The sequence below is a fragment of the Suillus paluster genome, assembly GCF_016628075.1.
Source record: "Suillus paluster strain FC165 chromosome Unknown EDB91scaffold_21, whole genome shotgun sequence".
NCBI lineage: Eukaryota > Fungi > Basidiomycota > Agaricomycetes > Boletales > Suillaceae > Suillus > Suillus paluster.
In genome coordinates, this window is record NW_024537581.1 from 208323 (window position 1) to 226899 (window position 18577).

Genomic DNA, 18577 nt, shown 5'->3' on the forward strand with positions numbered 1-18577 from the left:
ATTTACTGCCTGTTAAGGTTGTGCTCAAGGGAGAGGTTACTCAAAGGGCTTCAGCTTCAGCTCATGTGCTGCACCCCTTACCCGAGTACATGCCCTTAATTTCTGGGAGGCAGAGGGGAAGTCCGACAGAAGTCCGGGGAATTCTGGAGGACAGAAGTCGGTGGAGTTTGGCAGAACTCCGGAAGACTATGTGGGGATGGAGTAAGGCTACTATGGAAGTCCAGAGTAGAAACAGAACAGAGGTTAGACTACCCTAAGGTAGAGCTGGAGAAGTAGTCCTAATTTTTAACCCCTAAGACTCGGAAGTGGACAAGAGATGAGACTCAAGTCCGGAGATTGTAGGAATGAGCAGAACTAAGATGATATTTGAACTGAGGAGTTCTGGAGTATTACAGGGGTTTACATACTGTAGGTATCATGTAAGTAAATCAGTCAGCAAAGGTAAGGGCTATGTACGAAGCATGTGGAAAGTCTATTACTAAGTATAACAGATCAAAGCAGTGAAGTCGGAAATGAAGTAAGAATGGACAGATCAGTAAGCATAGTGGAATAGGACATAACCAGTAACCGGAGCAATAGCTAATCTAAAAGGAGTTAGGGGTGAGTGCAGAGATGAAGGCGGAGCGCCGGGTGGAATAGTAAGACGGAGGACCGGACTTTAATGAAGTAGATCTGGAATTCTGGATCCAGAGGATGGGATATGACACTGCCACCCTATCAGTTCAATGGATCAGGTCAGTTTTCTCATGTGATTGTAAAGCCTAAGTGTCACAGTATGGTTACTTGATGTGCTTCTTGGTGCCCTTTTTGAACGTAGCCTTAGGGTTTGGAATTGGAGATGATAAGGCGGTTCCATCTGATATACTAGAGGCTGACTGGGATGTGGAATCGCTGTCTGACTTCAATGACATTGCTGGTGATTTGGCTGGCAGGCCAGAAACTTTGTGATGCGGCATGAATGGAAGGGGAAGAAACTCAAACTCAAATGTGTGGCTCACTCATTGCCCAAGGCAAGATTGCCGTTCCTTCAATGGCGTCATATAGCTCAGGAAAGGGATAGCTTGGATTATAGAGCATCCAAGACATACGACCGACTACTGCGGGAGTATAGCCTGACTCAAAGTGCCTGTAAATAGTCATACTTTGGGGGCAACTTGGCCCAGGCCAGTACCTCCAACGGTGTTCCTGAAGCTAGGTTAGAACTAGAGTAATAAAATAATCCGGATCATTATCTTGACATACAAAAGTGTGGAGTAACCAGTCGCTAGTTATAAGTCTGGTCCTGAAGTTTAGTCAACAGGCCCATACAGACAAGGCCTGCAGAGCTTGGTTGATCAGGAGACTTCAGATTTATGAGATCTGCCCAGGGTTCAATGTTATACAATTCAACATCAAGAAGATAAATACCTATAATCCACCACTACTAGTATAGTTGAACTTTGGAGGACCCAAGAAACATGTCATTTGACCATCCCTCTGCTCAGTTCGAGTTTGAGGCTCTTAGCAGTGTCAGCACAAGCCAAGACTCGGAGGACGATGGCTCAAGGAGTGCCACTCCAGAAAGCCACAAAGCCGAGTGTGTTGGATATCAATCACATGGGCAAGGTGCCCCCTCATATTCCTGTGGACATTATAAGTACAGCAGAAGTGAAGGGTTCAAATGCTCCCAACCTTCACAGCCAGACCTAGAGACTTCAGACAAACTACTGGAGCAGGTAAGTCATCTGCTGCTAATTATGCCTAGTTATTCTGATGGTCCAAACTGTAGGAATTGGAAGCCAGTTAGGGCCAGGGCAAAGGCTCTGAAAATGCTGGTAAGTTACCATTTCATCCAAAGTGAAAGAGATCTGACTCAAATGATGTGTGTGAGCCCAGTTTAGTTTTGTCAATGTCAGTCTTTTGAATTTCATGCTCACACTTCATGTAGACACTGAGCAACTTTGGCAAGGACCTGACCAATGTATGGGCAGCATCAATGCCAGCTATAGAAGTACTGTGGAAGCACAGGAAGCTAGGACAAGAATCCAAGTTTGACTGTTGGGAATCACTGGCATTGGCCAAGGTTGCAGGCGATGTAGCAGTCATGCTTGAAGCTGTGAATGTGATTCAAGACGCTGTTGATAAGCAGAGCAGAATTCTTTTGGAGGTCTGCAACACTATTGAGAACCATGGGATGTGAACTTTGTATTGTACTTGATACAACAGTGTAATAGTAACAATAGGTGCCAGCCCTTTCAGATAGTATGTATGCTGAGACAGGGAGATGTGAATGAAATGTATACAAAGGGAGAACAACAATACCTTTGAGACTCTAGTCTGAGTCTGAGTCCCAGTCACTAGAATCCAACTCTGCATCAGTTCCTCTCAAACCTCTGGTGAACTTGAGCGCCAAACCAGGCTCTTTGTTTTCCAAGACTTGGAATGAGGAGTGAGGGAAGAACCAAACATTAGATACTCGTCCTGGTGTAATGCCGTCTTCAGTAATACCAGGGAGTGGCTTCCACAGTCCTATCCCATGGTAGAGGGCTCCGCCCATGAGGATTATAACATCCCCAGGACAGTATCTAGAAAGAATGAGCCCAATAAGCTGTGCAAAGTGAAAGGCTTACTTGAGTTTGAGCTTGAGATCGGTGATGTAACATTCTCCACCTGTAAATTTACCCATGTTGAAGATGATAGATGGACCCGCATCTAAGCCGTCCTGATGGGGCATGACTTGTAGTTTCCACACCAGGACTCTTCCAAGGAGGGGCCCTGGATCAGTTACCATCCAACAGCCAGCGAGAAAGGCAGCTTCATACTTGGTGTAGAATGCTGGAAATGATACCCAGAACATTTCTCCCAACAGAATGGCCAACTCTTGGATGTCCTCAAAATATGCATGGACGTGTAGGGCCCCATGAGCGTTAGAGACCATGTCGGCCGAGGGATGAAGGCTGTGCTAGAAAATGCATAAGTAACGTAGAGGCAGGGTAGATTGTACTCACAATGATAGGATCATGGGCCTGATCTGGCCATGCATGTACTAGGTGTCTGGCACCAGTACGCTCGGATGCAACAGTATGGTCTTCATAGACGTATTCAGTACCTGCATGGATAAAGCTCCTACACGTGCCATCTTCACATGGGTCTTCCAAGTCCTGAATGCCGTCGACCTTAACATATTACAGGAGATGGTCTTCCTGGCCATGGTGTCCATCCTGGGGGCTTTTATGGACATCTATGTGGTGGAGGAGGGTTTGTACAGCCACCATGACCTTGGCAAGCACGCCATCCTATCCTCTGCAGTAAGTTGCCTGTTGTCTGGCGGGATTGCTAGGGGTTCACCTGGATACCATCAAAGTATACCTTTTCACCCTCTTTGGCTGCCCGATCTAAATCATCAGAGGATCTCCCCATAGACAAGGGGGTGTTGGGCCCAGGAACGTAGTAATTGTAAGCAAAGGGGCCCTGTAAGATTGGTGATTAAATCTATAAGTCATACCAATATTTCTTGCTGACGTCAACTTACCAATTTTGGAGCAGGCCCAGCATGCTTTCAGGCAAAATAAGCCACCAAGGGCTGATCATGTTCATCAAGGAACATTCTGCTGATCAACCCTTAATAGACCATATTGCTGACTATGGTATGCTACAGCTGTTGCCCCATGGAATCCTGACTCTCCAATCTACCAGCACTGGCAACTGGACTTACCCTGACAATGTCTTAATTGGAGGCCCCATGTGTCAATCTTGAACCACAAAGGAACTGGAGGGAGGTGGACTGGGAAGCCTTTAATGAGTACCTCTCAGCTCATATCTCCACTAGCCCTGCCTTCCCACTTGCATCTAACAATGAATTCCAAGTGGCCACTTAACATCTTACCCAAGAAATAATAGACACCATTGAAGCTTGTGTTCCCTACTTAAAGCCATGCCCACACTCTAAGTGCTGGTGGACACATTGCCTGACTAACATATGGGACTGAGTGAAGGAGCTCAACAAGCTGGCTTATCAAATGTGGGGCCTACCTCTCCACACTTGCCATAAGAAACTCACAGCTGCTCAGAACTGGTATGCAGAAGGAATGATATCAACAAAGAAGCAACATTGGGTGGACTGGCTCGAAGATATTGAAGGTAATGACCTTTGGACAGCTAACCAATACATTTCATTGGAGCTGTGTGATGGTGTTAGTGTTATGACCCACGTCCAACAATAATGTTGAAGGAGAGTTCACGACCACTAGGACTCGGTCAGAGATGACGATGAGTAACAGGATTGGATTGAGCGTTGAACGTCTAGGTTACTACAACAGTAGAAACGAAGAGGTTAAGTCTAAGGAGCTCTCACGCTAACTACCCTACTTTTATACATAACATTGAATAGGAGTCTGAAAGAAATCAGCCAATAAGAAAAGAGTCGTACGACTACTGCGGATGACTAAAGATGACTCATGATATATAAGCAGATGAGTAAGACGGCAACTAAACAGAAACCCAAGTTCCGACCGGTTCTTCTTTGGGAAGCGAGATTGTTCTAGCCCGTGGAGTAGGGGAACCAATTGGAGAAGTAACGGGTGACCTATGACGCGGAGTCACGTGACCAGCTCGGGTACTGGAAGTAGCCAAAGGAAAACCGAGAAACGAAAAATGGTTTGTATTAGGAATTCGTGACAGTTAGGTACAGTGTTCAGATGGAGAAGTGAAGGGGTTGGGGCTTGGCTTCAGCTCCTACGCTGCACCCTTAGCTGAGTACATGCCCCAAATTTGGAGCAGAATCAATGTTGTCCAACAATAGGACAATGGGACCACTTTGGATCACTTTAAGGGTCAGGAAGTAAAGGCTTCTAGTGGCAGGCCAACTAGGAAGCGGGGTGGATGGAGTGGAGGAAGTGTGTTGGAGTGGAAGGGATCAAGTGGAAGGAGGTAAGGATATATTGGACAGAGGGAGGTAAGTATAATAACTTAGAGCGTGGCTCTGAGTTGGAGCAGAGGAGTAGAGGAGCAGAGGCAATGACGAGATGAGACTTGTGTCTGAAGTGAGCAAAGTCCTATGAAGAGTTCCCACAGTAGAAACTGAGGGAAGACAAGTAATATTAAGACTCAGGAAACTACAAAGGTACAGGATATGTTTATATACTTCTAAGTGAGGAGGCAGTGATCAGTAATGCATATCAGCAAGCTATGTGCTGAGTGTACAGAATGTAAGTAAGTTTACTGAGGGAAACATACATGTCAGAGTGCATATCAATATGTACGAGACAGATCAGTAATCAGATGGCTATAGGGATAACCAGTGATCCAGGAAGTAAGAGTTATGTACCAAAGGGGAAAGTATATACCTAATGGAGAAATTGTTCCAGTTGCTAAAGACTTTGCAATGGCTTATGTTATGTTGGTGGACATGCTGAAGCATCAAGGTGGGGATACAAGTGGTCAAGAGCACACAATTCTTGCATTGAGACCAATAAATTTGCACTAATGGATTTCTCCATGAATAAGCACAAGGACCCTCTTCGCAGGGCTGCACAACATTATCTTGGATCACACCACTCTTCTCTCCATAGACTCACCCATTATTATGACATTGTCCCAGTATGAGGGTCAGTATCTGGCTGGGCTGATATTTAGGGTTTTTACTTAGTTTTCTATACACCACTTTCCTTAGTTTGTCTTTGCATTTTTACTGCTCAGATAAGCAATTAATTCTTCACCAGTTACTAGCATCAATCTGGAGTGACTAACTTTTATGATGATATTCTATTCTGTATGAGTACTATCTAGCTTTAGTCCAGAAACCCTCTAGGGTTGAATGCACCTCCTTGCAGATATAGCAGCAGGCAGAAAGACCCAACAATTGTCCCACCCACTCCAGGACTTATTTTTCCCACAGTGTGTTTTCAATTGCCAGCTCTTTTTTCTTCTGACCACCACCTGTATGTCAACTAACTGTCTTTTAAAACAAAAGGGCAAGGCTGCCATGCCCAAGCCAGCTAGAGAATCAGGGCTCAAACCATCAGGACTTCCAGCTGCTAAACAACTCAACATTGCAGCTGAACAACCTTCCATGTCAGTGTTTAGTTTCAATCCACATGAAAAGAGTCAAGATGACATGTAGGAAGGCAGTCAAGCCTCTTATGAGGACATGTACACATCTGGCCCCAGCAGGGAGCAATATAATGATATGCAGCATGCCTATAACTATACCAGGACTTATTTCACACAGCCCCAATTCATTGGCACTCAATTCATACAACCTCAACCCCCCTACAACAATCATTTTATGCAGCCTGAACTCTTCCCTGATGGCAATAACAATGACAATGACAATGATGGTATATCCATCTATAAGGGCAACACTTATGGTCAGGGCCAATTTAGCTCCATGGGGGATCAGCTGTACACTTTGAGTTCTACCAGGAATTAAATTCCACAGAACATGTTCTCTGATAACAGCTCACTCTTACCTAACTTTGAAATGCATAGGGGCCTGCAGGAGGGCAACACCCATGTGCATTGAATATCATTACTACAATGGGTTGATGAAGCACCTGACAAAGGAGTTGGTATCATAGACTGAGGGAATGATTTTATCCCTCTGGCCATGGATCTAATGCTGATCCAGTGAGGGGAGATCCCTCATGAGGTTGTCCATGTGAATTCCCTCTTTTTCACTCATTCTATCTAACAGTTGCACAGATAGGGGGGGTCAGCACCCACTACAAAGAAATGCAACACTGGGGCTACATTGCCCAGAACACCATACTTTGTGCTGCAAGCCCCTCACAGCATCACAAAACTGCAGACAAACACCACAGGACTGCAGACACCCATCATTGAACATCTGGCAGTGATATCAAAGACCATACATGTGTCCAAAGACAATATCACTTGTGCTGTGAAGGGGGCAAAGGTTCTGATCATGTGGGTGATGTTTACCAAACACACAATGATATAGAAGTAAAAGAACCACATCACTCAATTTGAGGACACAATCAAAGATTCAACCCCTCATTTTTGGAGGCTAATTGTGAGTTTATTCTCATATCCTTCATATCATTCCACTGATATTCATAGCTGTGGTCAAATTTTTTATCAATAATATCCACCTTAGACAGGTCTTGAACACATTATTTAGCACACACAGGAAAATCATTCAATTTTCATGTGATGGCATCATTGTATTATACAAGCTGTTCCCCCTATGAGGGGGCACTGCAACAGCAGAATACCGTCACATAATGATGGTGAACAAACTGATCTGGGGCGCTGACCTTTTACTCTCTATGCACACAACTTCTGTAGATGAGGTATGTTGATCTTACAAGTTTCTAACACTTTATACTGACTATAGGGTTTTTTCAGCATGGGAATATCACTGTAGATGCAAAATTTCAAAATATGTTTATTATGGCCAGTGTCATTTGATTTGTGTGGCACTCAGGATGTGAAGTCTTTCTTGACAACTTATTACTGAAGGCTATGAGATATGTGATGGCCTTGGTTGGCAGTACTATGCACTGTACATTGCAGGAACAACAATCAGCTGTCATCACAGTCAACACTTTTGGTGGTTAACACCATGAAGAAAAATTCAAGGAGATTGTGTCAACTTTTGATAACCTCACCACTGAAGAGATGGTTGAGCTCAATAATTATTTGCAGTATATGTTAGATGTTGGACCATCAGGAAAACCCTAATTTATCTAAATTCAATTTGATCAAGCTTGAATGACTTAATCCATTGAGAGTGTGATCAAGACAAACTAAGTTCAAGGTCATCAAGTATCAAATTTTTAAGGCAAAACAAGCAATTCTATAAGCACTAAACTAGTAGAGTCCAAGAGTGATAAAGCAATTGAGAAAACAAATTAAGGTGGTCTAGTAAAATGGAGTAGAAATGGACAATTAGCATAGCACAAGCTGCAGAAAATTGCAATGGGAAAAATGGCACACAAAAGGCATGTATTAAAAAAAGTAGAGAGAAGGATAGAGAAATGACAAGCCAGCAGATAAGGAGGAAATGCACAAGTTGATGCCAGAAATTCCATGTAGAAAATGATGTTTCTTGTAGGACAAATAAGTCATGGAAATATGGAGTGGGTGCACAGGTCCTTACAAAAATGTTATCGGAATGTGAAGAGGTCTGTATACTCATCTTCTGTGTTGTGGTTGTCAGCCACATCATCCTCTGTACTGTTGTCATCATCATTAGAGTTTGAAGTGCCCCTCTGCTTATGTCCTGAGTTCTTTATGAACTGACATGCTTTAGCAATAATGCCATGACATGTGTCCTCTGGAATGCACTTCATTGCTTTAAGCAGGTGGTTGGCATCATGTCTCTAGTGTTCCTTTGAAAATGCCTCATACACACTAGCCTTTCCATTTTCCTGTGGATCAATGGCTTTCTTCTTACCCTTTTCAGAAGGTTCAACAACCTCAAAGGTGATGCTGTTTTCAGCAAGAAGTGTGAAGGCACATTTGACCTAAATGTCCAGGTTATTTCTCATTAACACAAGGCAAGTCAGCACAATGTACCACAACAGCTGCAAGAGCAAGGGCAACACTGGGACAGAAATTGTTGCTGTCAAGTGCAGGTATTTTAATAGTGTCTAAAATGTAGTGTAAGTGGGCCATGGATTTTTGTAAAATAAATGGAGATTTCCAAATCCCAGTAAAGTCCTGAAACCACCTTAAAAGAGTATTAATGCACTGTAATTTGCTACTCTCTTACAGCCAAAATTCCCCAAGTTGACGACATTCATCCTCTGTTGCATATGCCTTGTCAGAAGTAACAAGACTTGTGATCATTCTGATGCTTGCAGATGTGATTCCACCCTGCCATTCTATCATCCTCTAGTTGGCCTGTATGATTGTTTGTGAACAGGAGGTAAGAATATTTTTAACAAGTTGCCTTTCTTGTCAGTGTCTAATGCATGTGCAGTGTGACTATCTTGATGTGAAGCATTGTGAATAGCATCAATGGCATCATTATGAGGCATTTTATCCCTCTTCTTTGTCTTTGAGGTCTGATTCTGATTCACTGGGGTGTTTTTATCCTGGAGGTTGAGCACTTCCTCTTCAACAACTTTTTCCACCTCCATATTGGTCATGTCAACATTCTAGATAAACTCAGAGTAGCACTAGGCTTCAAGTGACTGCACTGAGGATATGGACAGAGGTATGGTTTAGGAGCTGTTTGTGCCTTCAAGACAGTAAGTGCTTCCTTGTTCTGGATTCCAGCAATCTGCTCAAGGCCTTGCAGTGCTTTTTGTCTCATCCTCTTCTGTTTCTCTTCAGCAATGTGCTTATCAGCCTCAATATGAGCTTTGGTGTGCTGGCACTGCTTGGCATTGAGTATTGGCTTCACAACACATTTTTTGCATTTGAAGGTCTAGTTGTGATGGCCATCAGTGAGAAATATAGAAGGATGATGTGGGATACAATAGAGTTCACTCAAAGTTTGTTTTGGTACTAAATATTTTGTACTACTAGTATATTATGCCATAATTCCTTCTCTGACAACCTGATACAGACCAACCTCAGTTGCAATCTGAATACATCCTTGATACTACCAACCCCACCCCAAAAATGCCCCAAACACAACACCATCAATTCAATGTCCACCTACTACCTTACACTCATCCTGGTTGCTGCTGCCAACCAAAGAATCAGTGTGTGCTCACACAACACTTGCATACAGTACATCAACCCTCTGTCACAGTTGAAGAAGTCCCAGACCAGCCTGAAAATGACCACAGACAAGTGAACTTCATAAGAGACTATCATCTAAGCCTTGATGGTGAGTGAACCAACATTCACTCTTGCTAATATTTGCCTTTTTTTTCTAAGGGCACATTTGTAATAAAGCTGGTCAATTTCTTGACCCCAAAACTTCACCACCAGTCTTCACCACAAAGTCCCCCAATTATTAGACACCATATCACAATTGCCTGGCATTTGAGACAGTGGAATTTCTATTTTAAAAAACACATATTTCTGGCACTGATATTGACAAGCTCCTTCATTTTGGGGGTATCACTCTTGCTGTTCATGGTGATAGCCCACCATTTTCTAATCACAAAGACTTAAATAATGTCCACTTGGAGATGTGCCTTGGGAGTGTTTCAAAATGGAGTATATGAATGACAAGTCAGGCAGAGAAACACCCTGGATGAACAAGGTGTACAAGGTGTTCTATTATGACCCTTACAAGGTTGTGCAGAATGTGTTGCCCAATCCTGACTTCAAGGATGAGGTGGATTTTGCACCATATTGTGAATGAGAGGAGCAGCCTGATGGAAGTCATAACTGTTGGTGGAGAGATTTTATGTCCAGAGACTGGGCTTGGGAAAAAGTAGTAATATTTTTCCTCCTTTCACCACACTATCATTGCTCACCCCAACTGTCAGAATATTATTTCTGCAGATCCTGCAACCCATGGATCAACCTTTGTTCCCATTATTCTTGAAAGTGACAAAACAATGGTTTCAGTTGTCATGGGTCAAAATGATTACTACCCCCTGTATTTATTGATTGGCAATGTTTGCAACAATGCCAGGTGGGCTCATGGAAATGTTGTTGTTCTTGTGGGATCCCTTGCAATTCCAAAAAGTATGTTACTCAAATTAATTGATATGTCTCAGCAACAAAAAAACAGAGCACTGATCCATGCTATCACAAATTCAAGAAGGAACTTTTTCATACTGTGCTCATTCAGATCCTCAAGAGCCTAAGGCCTTCCATGACTACTCCAGAGGTTGCATGATGTGCAGATGGTCACTACCAATGTGTTATATATGGCATTGGACCTTACATTGCAGATAATGAGGAGCAAGTTGTTCTTGCAGGAATAGTCCACAAATGGTGTGGCAAGTAAGTGTATTGTTCAAAAATATTCTTGTGTAGTTCTTATTGTGATTGTGGGTGTACAGTGCAGTCATCAGATCTTGATGGAGATAGAGGACTATGATCATATGAACTCCTGGATGCATTGATTGAAGAAGTTCATTTAGGGACTTTATGGAACAAATGGGGCTTCATCATAGGGCTTTGATTTATTTTTGTTGATGTGTTGGTTTTTAGCCACTCACCAATAAGTTCCCATGTGCAGACATCTACAAGCTAATCACACCAGACTTGCTGCATCAGATTATCAAGGGCATCTTTAAAGATCACCTTGTTGCATGAGTACAACTATATCTTGGATGTATGCATAGTGAGGCATGATCCAAAGAGATTATGGATGACATTGACAGATAGTATGGTGCTCTCTACTAGCTTGTAATCACCACTCAATGCCCATAGGATTGTGACAGTACTGAGCTTTTCTGATCTCTTAACCTTGATATCACCTGCATTCTCACAATCCAACACTTTCGTTATCTCTGAGAAAGACCTCTTATGCTCAAAGCTGGCTCACTTCATCTTGCATGGGAATATGCACACAATCCAGTACATGATTCACACTTTGTCAACATGCTTTATATATCACCTAAGAATTTTCAGGTCATCCTTGGCTTAATTGAAGATCATCCTGTCTTTCATAACAACTTGAACAATGCACAGGCACCGGTCTAGGTGCAGCTTGGAGTCACACTATATCAGATGGGCTGATATGGGAATGGTGCATGTTATGCTTGGCGTCACAAGACGTCTTTGTAAATCAAAAGTCGAAGTCTAGCAGTATCCTTATATCAAGTTGTTCGAGAAAGCTAGTAGATTGCAGGCCCTGGTCTGCATAGGTCAAGTCAGAGATACAAAAGTAGAGACAATAGTTTAAATAAGGTATTTGAAGCGGAGTTTGAATACAATAGCCGATAAGAAATGAGAAGAGGAATCGTACAATAGAATGTCATGGAATGATTAAGAATAGAAGGGAAAAGGGTAGAACTGTAACAGTACATCTATTGAGGATATTGCCTGTTTTGCTGGCATTTCTGAAGGTGCTGTTGAACTCTATTCAAGGCGTTGTTTTGATGCAATTGAATCACTCCACAATGCATTTGTTTGTCATCCGACTGCTCAGGAAAAAGAGTATGAGAAGCAGTGGATAGATGATCATGTTGGATTTAGGGGTTCCTGGAGAAATGGGTGGGTTATGTATGATGGAACCATCATAGTCCTATGTACAAAACCAGGGATTGATGGAGATGCCTATTTTACTGGTAAATCAAATTATGGACTCAATCTTCAGGCAAGATGATTGGTTGTGCACTCACCTTTTCTGATTTTATGTATAGGTTGGCAACCTGCCATCAAATATTTGAATCATTGATTATGCTCATCCCATGATGCAACTGCATTTGAGCACACCACTGCAGTCAAACACTCCAACTGGTTTTTTGAAGGCAGTGAATTTGCTTGGATGGACTCTGCCTATCCAGTCACCCTGCATTCAATTGCAGTACACAAATGACCAGCTTCCCTTCTTCCTGAAAACACTGCCTTTGACCATGTGGTTGCACACCTCTGTGTATATTCAGAACATTGCATGTGTGCCTTAAAAGGGAGATGACAATGCCTATATGGGTTAAGAACCACTATTAACTCAAAGTGACAGCACAAAGAGACTTGTCAATGGATGACAATTGCCATCATCCTGCACAATGTTGTTATTGAGGTTGAGGGGGTTGTGTGAGGTGCACACTCCGCTCCAGTTCATACCCAATTTGAGGAAGAGGCAGATCAGGGACTTGCAGATATAGCACTCGAAGGCATTGATGAGGGTGGAGGAGAGCAGAAATGAAGGTTGTTAGTTGATGAACTGATGGCATTCAAAGAGATGCAACAACAGCAATAGGTAAAATTATAATGTATTATATGGTAAAAGGAATGGAGGGAACACTAAACAAACAAATTATCAAGGAGTGTGAAGGTGATTAAAGAAGTTTAATACAATGTCACTTGATCTCGCCCCAGTCAGGAGAATAGCAGGCCTTCTTCATGGGGGGTGGTTCAACTGAGTCCAAGTCATCCTGGTGATCCGGCTCTACAAGCTTTATACGATATTCCTTGACTGTCCAAATTCCAGCCTTAAACTCATCCAAAAGCAGCTGCCTTTCTTAAGATTAATTTCATCTTGGGCATGGTCATTGATGCTCTTCAAGTTGGCTCTGAGCATTATGTCAGTTACAAGTTGCATCAGAAAAATACCAACTCACTGCTGAAGGTCGGCCAACACATCCTCAAATGAGCGCTTTTTTGGAAGCTTAGAGATCCGCTGTCACATACTACAGTGACCAAACTCCGTCTTAGACAGGCCAGCCCAGGGACATAATACACCATGTTAGATGGGTTAGTGGACCATGGGCCGATGTAATAATATCCTCATCAATGATGGGTAGGCCGAGAGGCATATTATTTCTGATGGAGATGGGTGGGCCCATCTAGGTAATATTGAGAGTAGAATACAGTAGATGAGTGGGCCAAGGTAGATGAGTGGGCCAAGGTAGATGTATATCAGATAGATGGATGGGCTGAGGTAGATATATCCTATAGATAGATGGGCCGAGGTAGGTGTATATCAGATGGATTGGCCAAGGTAGATGGATATCATATAGACCAGTGGGCCGAGGCAGTGGTATATCATGTTGATGGATGGGCCGAGGTAGTGGTGTATCATATAGACAGATGGGCCAAGGTAGTGGTGTATCATATAGACTGGTGGGTCAAGGTAGATGTATATCAAATAGATGGATGGGCCAAGGTAGTGGTATATCATGTTGACAGATGGGCCGAGGTCGTGGTGTATCATATAGACTGATGGGCCAAGGGAGATGGATATCATATGGACCGGTGGGCTGAGGCAGTGATATATCATGTTGATGGGTGGGCCAAAGTAAGACATATATCATGTGGATGGATGGGCTGAGGGAGATGTATATTAGATGAACCGGTGGGACGAGGTGAATGAATGTTGTAAGGACAACTGGGATGAAGTAGTTGTGTATTATGCATATAAGTGGCATCATGTAGGTGCATCAAGGAGTTATCAGGTATTGAGGATCAAGTACCAAGTACTGTCATACTAATGGGTATCGAGCATGGTGAATTGAGTACCAAGGACTGAGGATCAAGAAGCGAGTACCAAGTGCCAAGTACTGAGTAATGAGTATTGTGTCTCGAGCACCAAGGGCCGGGCGCTGAGGGGTGAGGGGTGAGGATAGTGTCTCAAGCACCAAGTGAATACCAAGGGCCAGACACCAAATAGTAAGTATTGTGTCTCAATCTCATATAGCAGATCCAAGCACCTCCAATACCACCTGTGAACATCCCTACTACTAGTCCAACCCCCTGTTTTCCCATCCACTCCATCCCTCCTTCTCCAACAATGCACGAAGTGCATCTCAGGAGGACTAGCCCTGCTACCTCTGCCCGACTCTATTCCACTTCTCCGACACTACCCCTATTTTCTCTGACACTATATCCCATACCTCTGGATCCGGAAGTCCGGATTCTCCCCTATGAAAGTCCGGTTTTCTGTCCTGTTGTCCACCCAGTGCTCCACTTTCATCTCTGGACTCACACCTATCTCCTTTTAGAATACTGCTCTCCAGTTACTGGTTGTACACCTTTCCACTTTGCTTACTGATCCATCTGTTTGCACTTCATTTCTGACCTCATTTCCTTGATTTGTTGTACACTTACTAATAGACCCTCCATATGCTTCGGACATAGCTTTTACTGTGCTGACTGATTACTTACATGATACCTACAGTATATAAACTCCTGTAAAACTCCGGAACTCCTCAGTTCGAATATCACCTTAATTCCTGCTCATTCCTGCATCTCCGGACTTGAGCTTGGTCTCTTGTCAATCTCCAAGTCTTAGGATTGATTCCTTTGACTGTACCTTCGACTATCATCTTAGTTCTGCTCATTCCTGCTTCTCTGGACTTGAGTCTAATCTCTTGTCTACCTCTGAGTCTCAGGGTTAAAACCTTAGGACTAAATCTCCGGCTCTACCTTAGGGTAGTCTAACTCTGTTCCGCTTCTACTCCAGACTTGTCCATAGTAGCCTTGCTCTATCCATTCCTATCCTTCCGAAGTTCCGCCAAACTCCCCCCTATGTCTGACCTCTGGACTTCCCGGACTTCTGTCGGACTTCCCCTCTGCCCCTTGGAAATTAAGGGCACATACTTGGGTAAGGGGCGCAGCGCATGAGCTGAAGCCAAAGCCCTTTGAGTTGTCTTTCCCTTGAGCACAACCTTAATACTTGAGCACCAAGTGAATAGCACTGAGCATTGAGTACCCAGTGCTGAGGGTACTGAATATTGAGGGGCGGGTGGTGAGTACCAAGTCTTGTGGATTGAGGACCAAGTACATAGCATCAATTGTGCAGCAAGTAGTACCAAGGACAGAGTGCCAAGAATTGAGTGCCAAATGCTGAGTTCCAAGCACCTAGACCGAGTATGGAGTACTGACCCGAGTACTGATCACCAAGTACCAAGCATTGAGTGCCGAAGGCTGAGATCTGAGCCACCACACCGAGTACGGAGGACCAAGTATCGAGTGCCAAATGCTGAGATCCGAGCCACTACACCGAGTATGGAGGACTGAGCATCGAGTGCTGAATGCTGAGATCTGAGCCACTACACTGAGTACGGAGGACCAATGTGGGTGCAACAAGTGCAGCAGTGAGAAATCAATCTACTACAAAGTTGGGTCTTTGCTGCCTGCTGCCTCACTTGAGAACAAGCACGTTTGACCCTAAAGGGGATTGCTACTGGGGAGTGCTAATCTCTGTCTAAGCGACCCTAATCAACCCTACTGCAGGTAGGATGAGGATCCACAAAAATGTGGAACAAGCAGAACTCAAGCAGAACAAGTGGAACTCAAGCAGAATGAAGCAGAACGAAGCAGAACTCAAACAGATAAAATGTAGAATGCACAGATCCATCAGAACTTGCTGATCAAGTTGAAGGAAGTATATCACAAGGTTAGATTGATAGTGAGCATAAGTCAAAGTGGTCCTCTAGTAAGGTGAAGGAAAAGTGGGAGAAAAGTGGGAAGGTAAAAGATGGGATTCGATAAAAAAACACCCAAGCCCTAAGTACCACTACTTATAGGGAACATTATTTTCGAGGAACACCGAGGTACAGGTAGTAAGTTCTCAGGAAGTGGAAGTGAAGGCAGGCAGTGCACATGGGCACAATACTCCGCAATAGGGGTCCATGCCATAAGGGCATGTGTCAGTGTGATCTGGATAACGTTAGAAGCAATGGGAAGAGAGATACAGTGTACCAATGGACCTGGAAGGATGGGGATGGGACATGCGAAGGTTGTCCAACAATGCGCAGGAATATCAGATAGTGTGGGTGTGTTCCAAAGGATGTGTGGGAATGCAGAATGCATCGGATGATGTGTGGGAAACACAGAATATGCGGAACTGATGTGAGACAATGCGGAATTGACAGGGTTTTATGCCTACAGTGGGAGTATTCCCCACACCGCTCACCTGCATTTCAGAGATGGATTCAATGGTAATGAAGATCCAGAGGACTTGAATTGTGCAATTCTCGATGATCTCAATGATAATCCACATGAGTTCACTGAGACTCTTGATACCCACCCAAACACCCCTGAACTCACCATCATCCCATTGCCATCCAATGTCAGGCTGGACCGACTCAAACACTGCTTAGCAGAGGATCTGATTCTGTTGGAGATGTCGCTTCATGAAGGACAGGCCAATGATGCCCTTCACAATCTCCAAATTCACTTGTGCAACAAGGCAGTCCTTTTCCGAACCACTGTTAGGCAGGCCAAGTCCCAAGCTCTGAAGACTCGGGCATGGTCCCAGGTGATGTCAGTGGAGCAGGCCATGTCTCAGAATGCCAGTATATACAACAGGACATGGAAGCAAATGATGAAACTTGGTCCGGGGCAACACCATCTTCAGAAATACTAACCTCTGCTCTGGGAACAGCTCAAAATCAGCACTGCAGTTGGTGATCCAAATGCCTGAGGTCAGCGGAATGAGTCCCTGGCCTGGTTATGGTCTCTCGACATTGATCTATCAGGGTTGAGTGAGTTGTGGAATGATGAATGTGAGTTTGGGCATCCTTTCCAAATGCAAGGATGATTTGATCCAACTGATGTGAAGTTTACCGAGTTCATTGGCTTCGAGCGAAGGCCCTGAGGGATTGATGGATTGAAGAACTTATGGTGGTGGAACTGGAGATGGACTGGACATGCAACTTCTTCTCATGCAAAGCAGCCCAATGGGATGCACATATGAGAAAGTCATCAGCAAACTGGCTTCAGGGTCATGCCTGCTATACAGCAAGACAATCCTGAATGTACTCATTACTTGCACAGTGTAATGCTGCGTCTAGTTCGACAGTGGATTGACGGATCTCCAGTTGAAGAGATACGAGTGAGGGGGATGCATTCACTGGGGGTACAGAAGGTAAGGTGCAACTTATATATGTAAATGAGTGGCAGTACAAGTAGTCAGTGGGTTAGTACTTCGGAACAGTAAAGGGGAACTTCGTAGCCGGTAGGTACAAAGGGAAATACGTAGCTAAAGGAATGACATTCCTTACAACAGGATGTGCAGGCTGCTTTTCAGGATCTTACAATGATGCCAATAGATCCCGCAGATGAATGAATATTGACCACCACAGATTTCTGGCATACATCCTGACAATGTGAATCATCATGTGGCCTGGTGTTCAGTTGTGTCATGGGAATGATGGTGGAGTTTGAAAATGTCATCCATCCATCAGCTGCTCATACATGATCAAACCTCGATCCCATCTCTTATGGGACTTCGGTAGATTCAAGAACACTTAGTGACATTGATCAAGGAGCAGCGGGAGGGCATCCGAGATAAGATAGGTGAGATACAAATGTACACTGGTATCCTCACCCGATTGCAGAGAGCCAGGGAGGTGTGCAGCACTGGATTGCAGGACTGATCAGGATCCATAGGAAGATTGTAATGCTTCAGCACACTATCATGTATATACCATAGACATATTCACATTGAGAGAGTCACCAAGTCCCACATGTGTAGTGGGCACTGAGGACCGACCCGTCAGCACTGCTTACTGGGGTACCGAGAGCCAAGGACTCCCGGGTCCTAGGTCCCGGTGCTCAGTACTGATTACTGGCACTGAATGCCTCAAGGATGAATATTTGAGTGCCCAACGCTCAGTGCTTGGTAGTTGGTGCTTGGTGCTCGGCACTTGTTACTGCAGACTCGGGTCTGATGACTCAGTATTCAGTGGTCCATTGTCAGCACTTGGTACTGAAGACTCGGTGAACTCCTCAGTAGTTGGTCCTTACTCGGTATTCGGTCCATGATCCTGGACATCCCAGTCCTCAGTATGGAGCATCAACCATGTGATACTGCATGAAAACACTGAATTTGTCAGTACTTCTTCATCCGGAATCACTGGTACTTGGTGCCTTGACACTCGGTATTCAGCTATCGGTTGAATCACCAGAACTCTGTGCATCTTTGATACTCGATGTTTGATATTCAGTCATTGGTGCTCCATACCAAGATCATGATCATGCATCATGTCACCCTATCTGATCCTCGCAATCTCCACCACACTGGATCTGATATCCCCCTTAAAGCCAA

At 44.0% G+C, this 18577-nt stretch overlaps 5 protein-coding genes across 5 annotated transcripts; 3 read left to right on the forward strand and 2 right to left on the reverse strand.

The window, feature by feature from the left end:
* Window positions 1-2380: 2380 nt before the first annotated feature.
* EDB91DRAFT_1002709 (uncharacterized protein) lies at window positions 2381-2878 on the reverse strand (the record flags this gene model as incomplete). Its single annotated transcript, XM_041312258.1, has 2 exons — window positions 2381-2564; window positions 2610-2878. Coding segments are annotated over 2 exons (453 nt in total), but the record flags the coding sequence as incomplete, so codon positions are not given.
* A 3084-nt stretch (window positions 2879-5962) lies between these two features.
* EDB91DRAFT_1247682 (uncharacterized protein) lies at window positions 5963-6409 on the forward strand (the record flags this gene model as incomplete). The annotated part of the gene is made up of 2 exons (XM_041322841.1): window positions 5963-6051; window positions 6109-6409. The coding sequence occupies 2 exons, from the start codon at window positions 5963-5965 to the stop codon at window positions 6407-6409; spliced, it is 390 nt and encodes a 129-aa protein (XP_041177921.1).
* A 1915-nt stretch (window positions 6410-8324) lies between these two features.
* EDB91DRAFT_1247683 (uncharacterized protein) lies at window positions 8325-9086 on the reverse strand (the record flags this gene model as incomplete). Its single annotated transcript, XM_041322842.1, has 4 exons — window positions 8325-8468; window positions 8521-8674; window positions 8717-8820; window positions 8868-9086. The coding sequence occupies 4 exons, from the start codon at window positions 9084-9086 to the stop codon at window positions 8325-8327; spliced, it is 621 nt and encodes a 206-aa protein (XP_041177922.1).
* Window positions 9087-9601: 515 nt separating this feature from the next.
* On the forward strand, window positions 9602-10935 carry EDB91DRAFT_1081462 (uncharacterized protein; the record flags this gene model as incomplete). Its single annotated transcript, XM_041315380.1, has 6 exons — window positions 9602-9656; window positions 9707-9784; window positions 10092-10259; window positions 10411-10596; window positions 10806-10857; window positions 10917-10935. 6 exons carry the CDS (start codon window positions 9602-9604, stop codon window positions 10933-10935), a joined length of 558 nt encoding a protein of 185 aa, XP_041177923.1.
* A 5629-nt stretch (window positions 10936-16564) lies between these two features.
* EDB91DRAFT_1051972 (uncharacterized protein) lies at window positions 16565-16894 on the forward strand (the record flags this gene model as incomplete). Its single annotated transcript, XM_041313640.1, has 1 exon — window positions 16565-16894. A coding segment is annotated over one exon (330 nt), but the record flags the coding sequence as incomplete, so codon positions are not given.
* Window positions 16895-18577: the final 1683 nt, after the last annotated feature.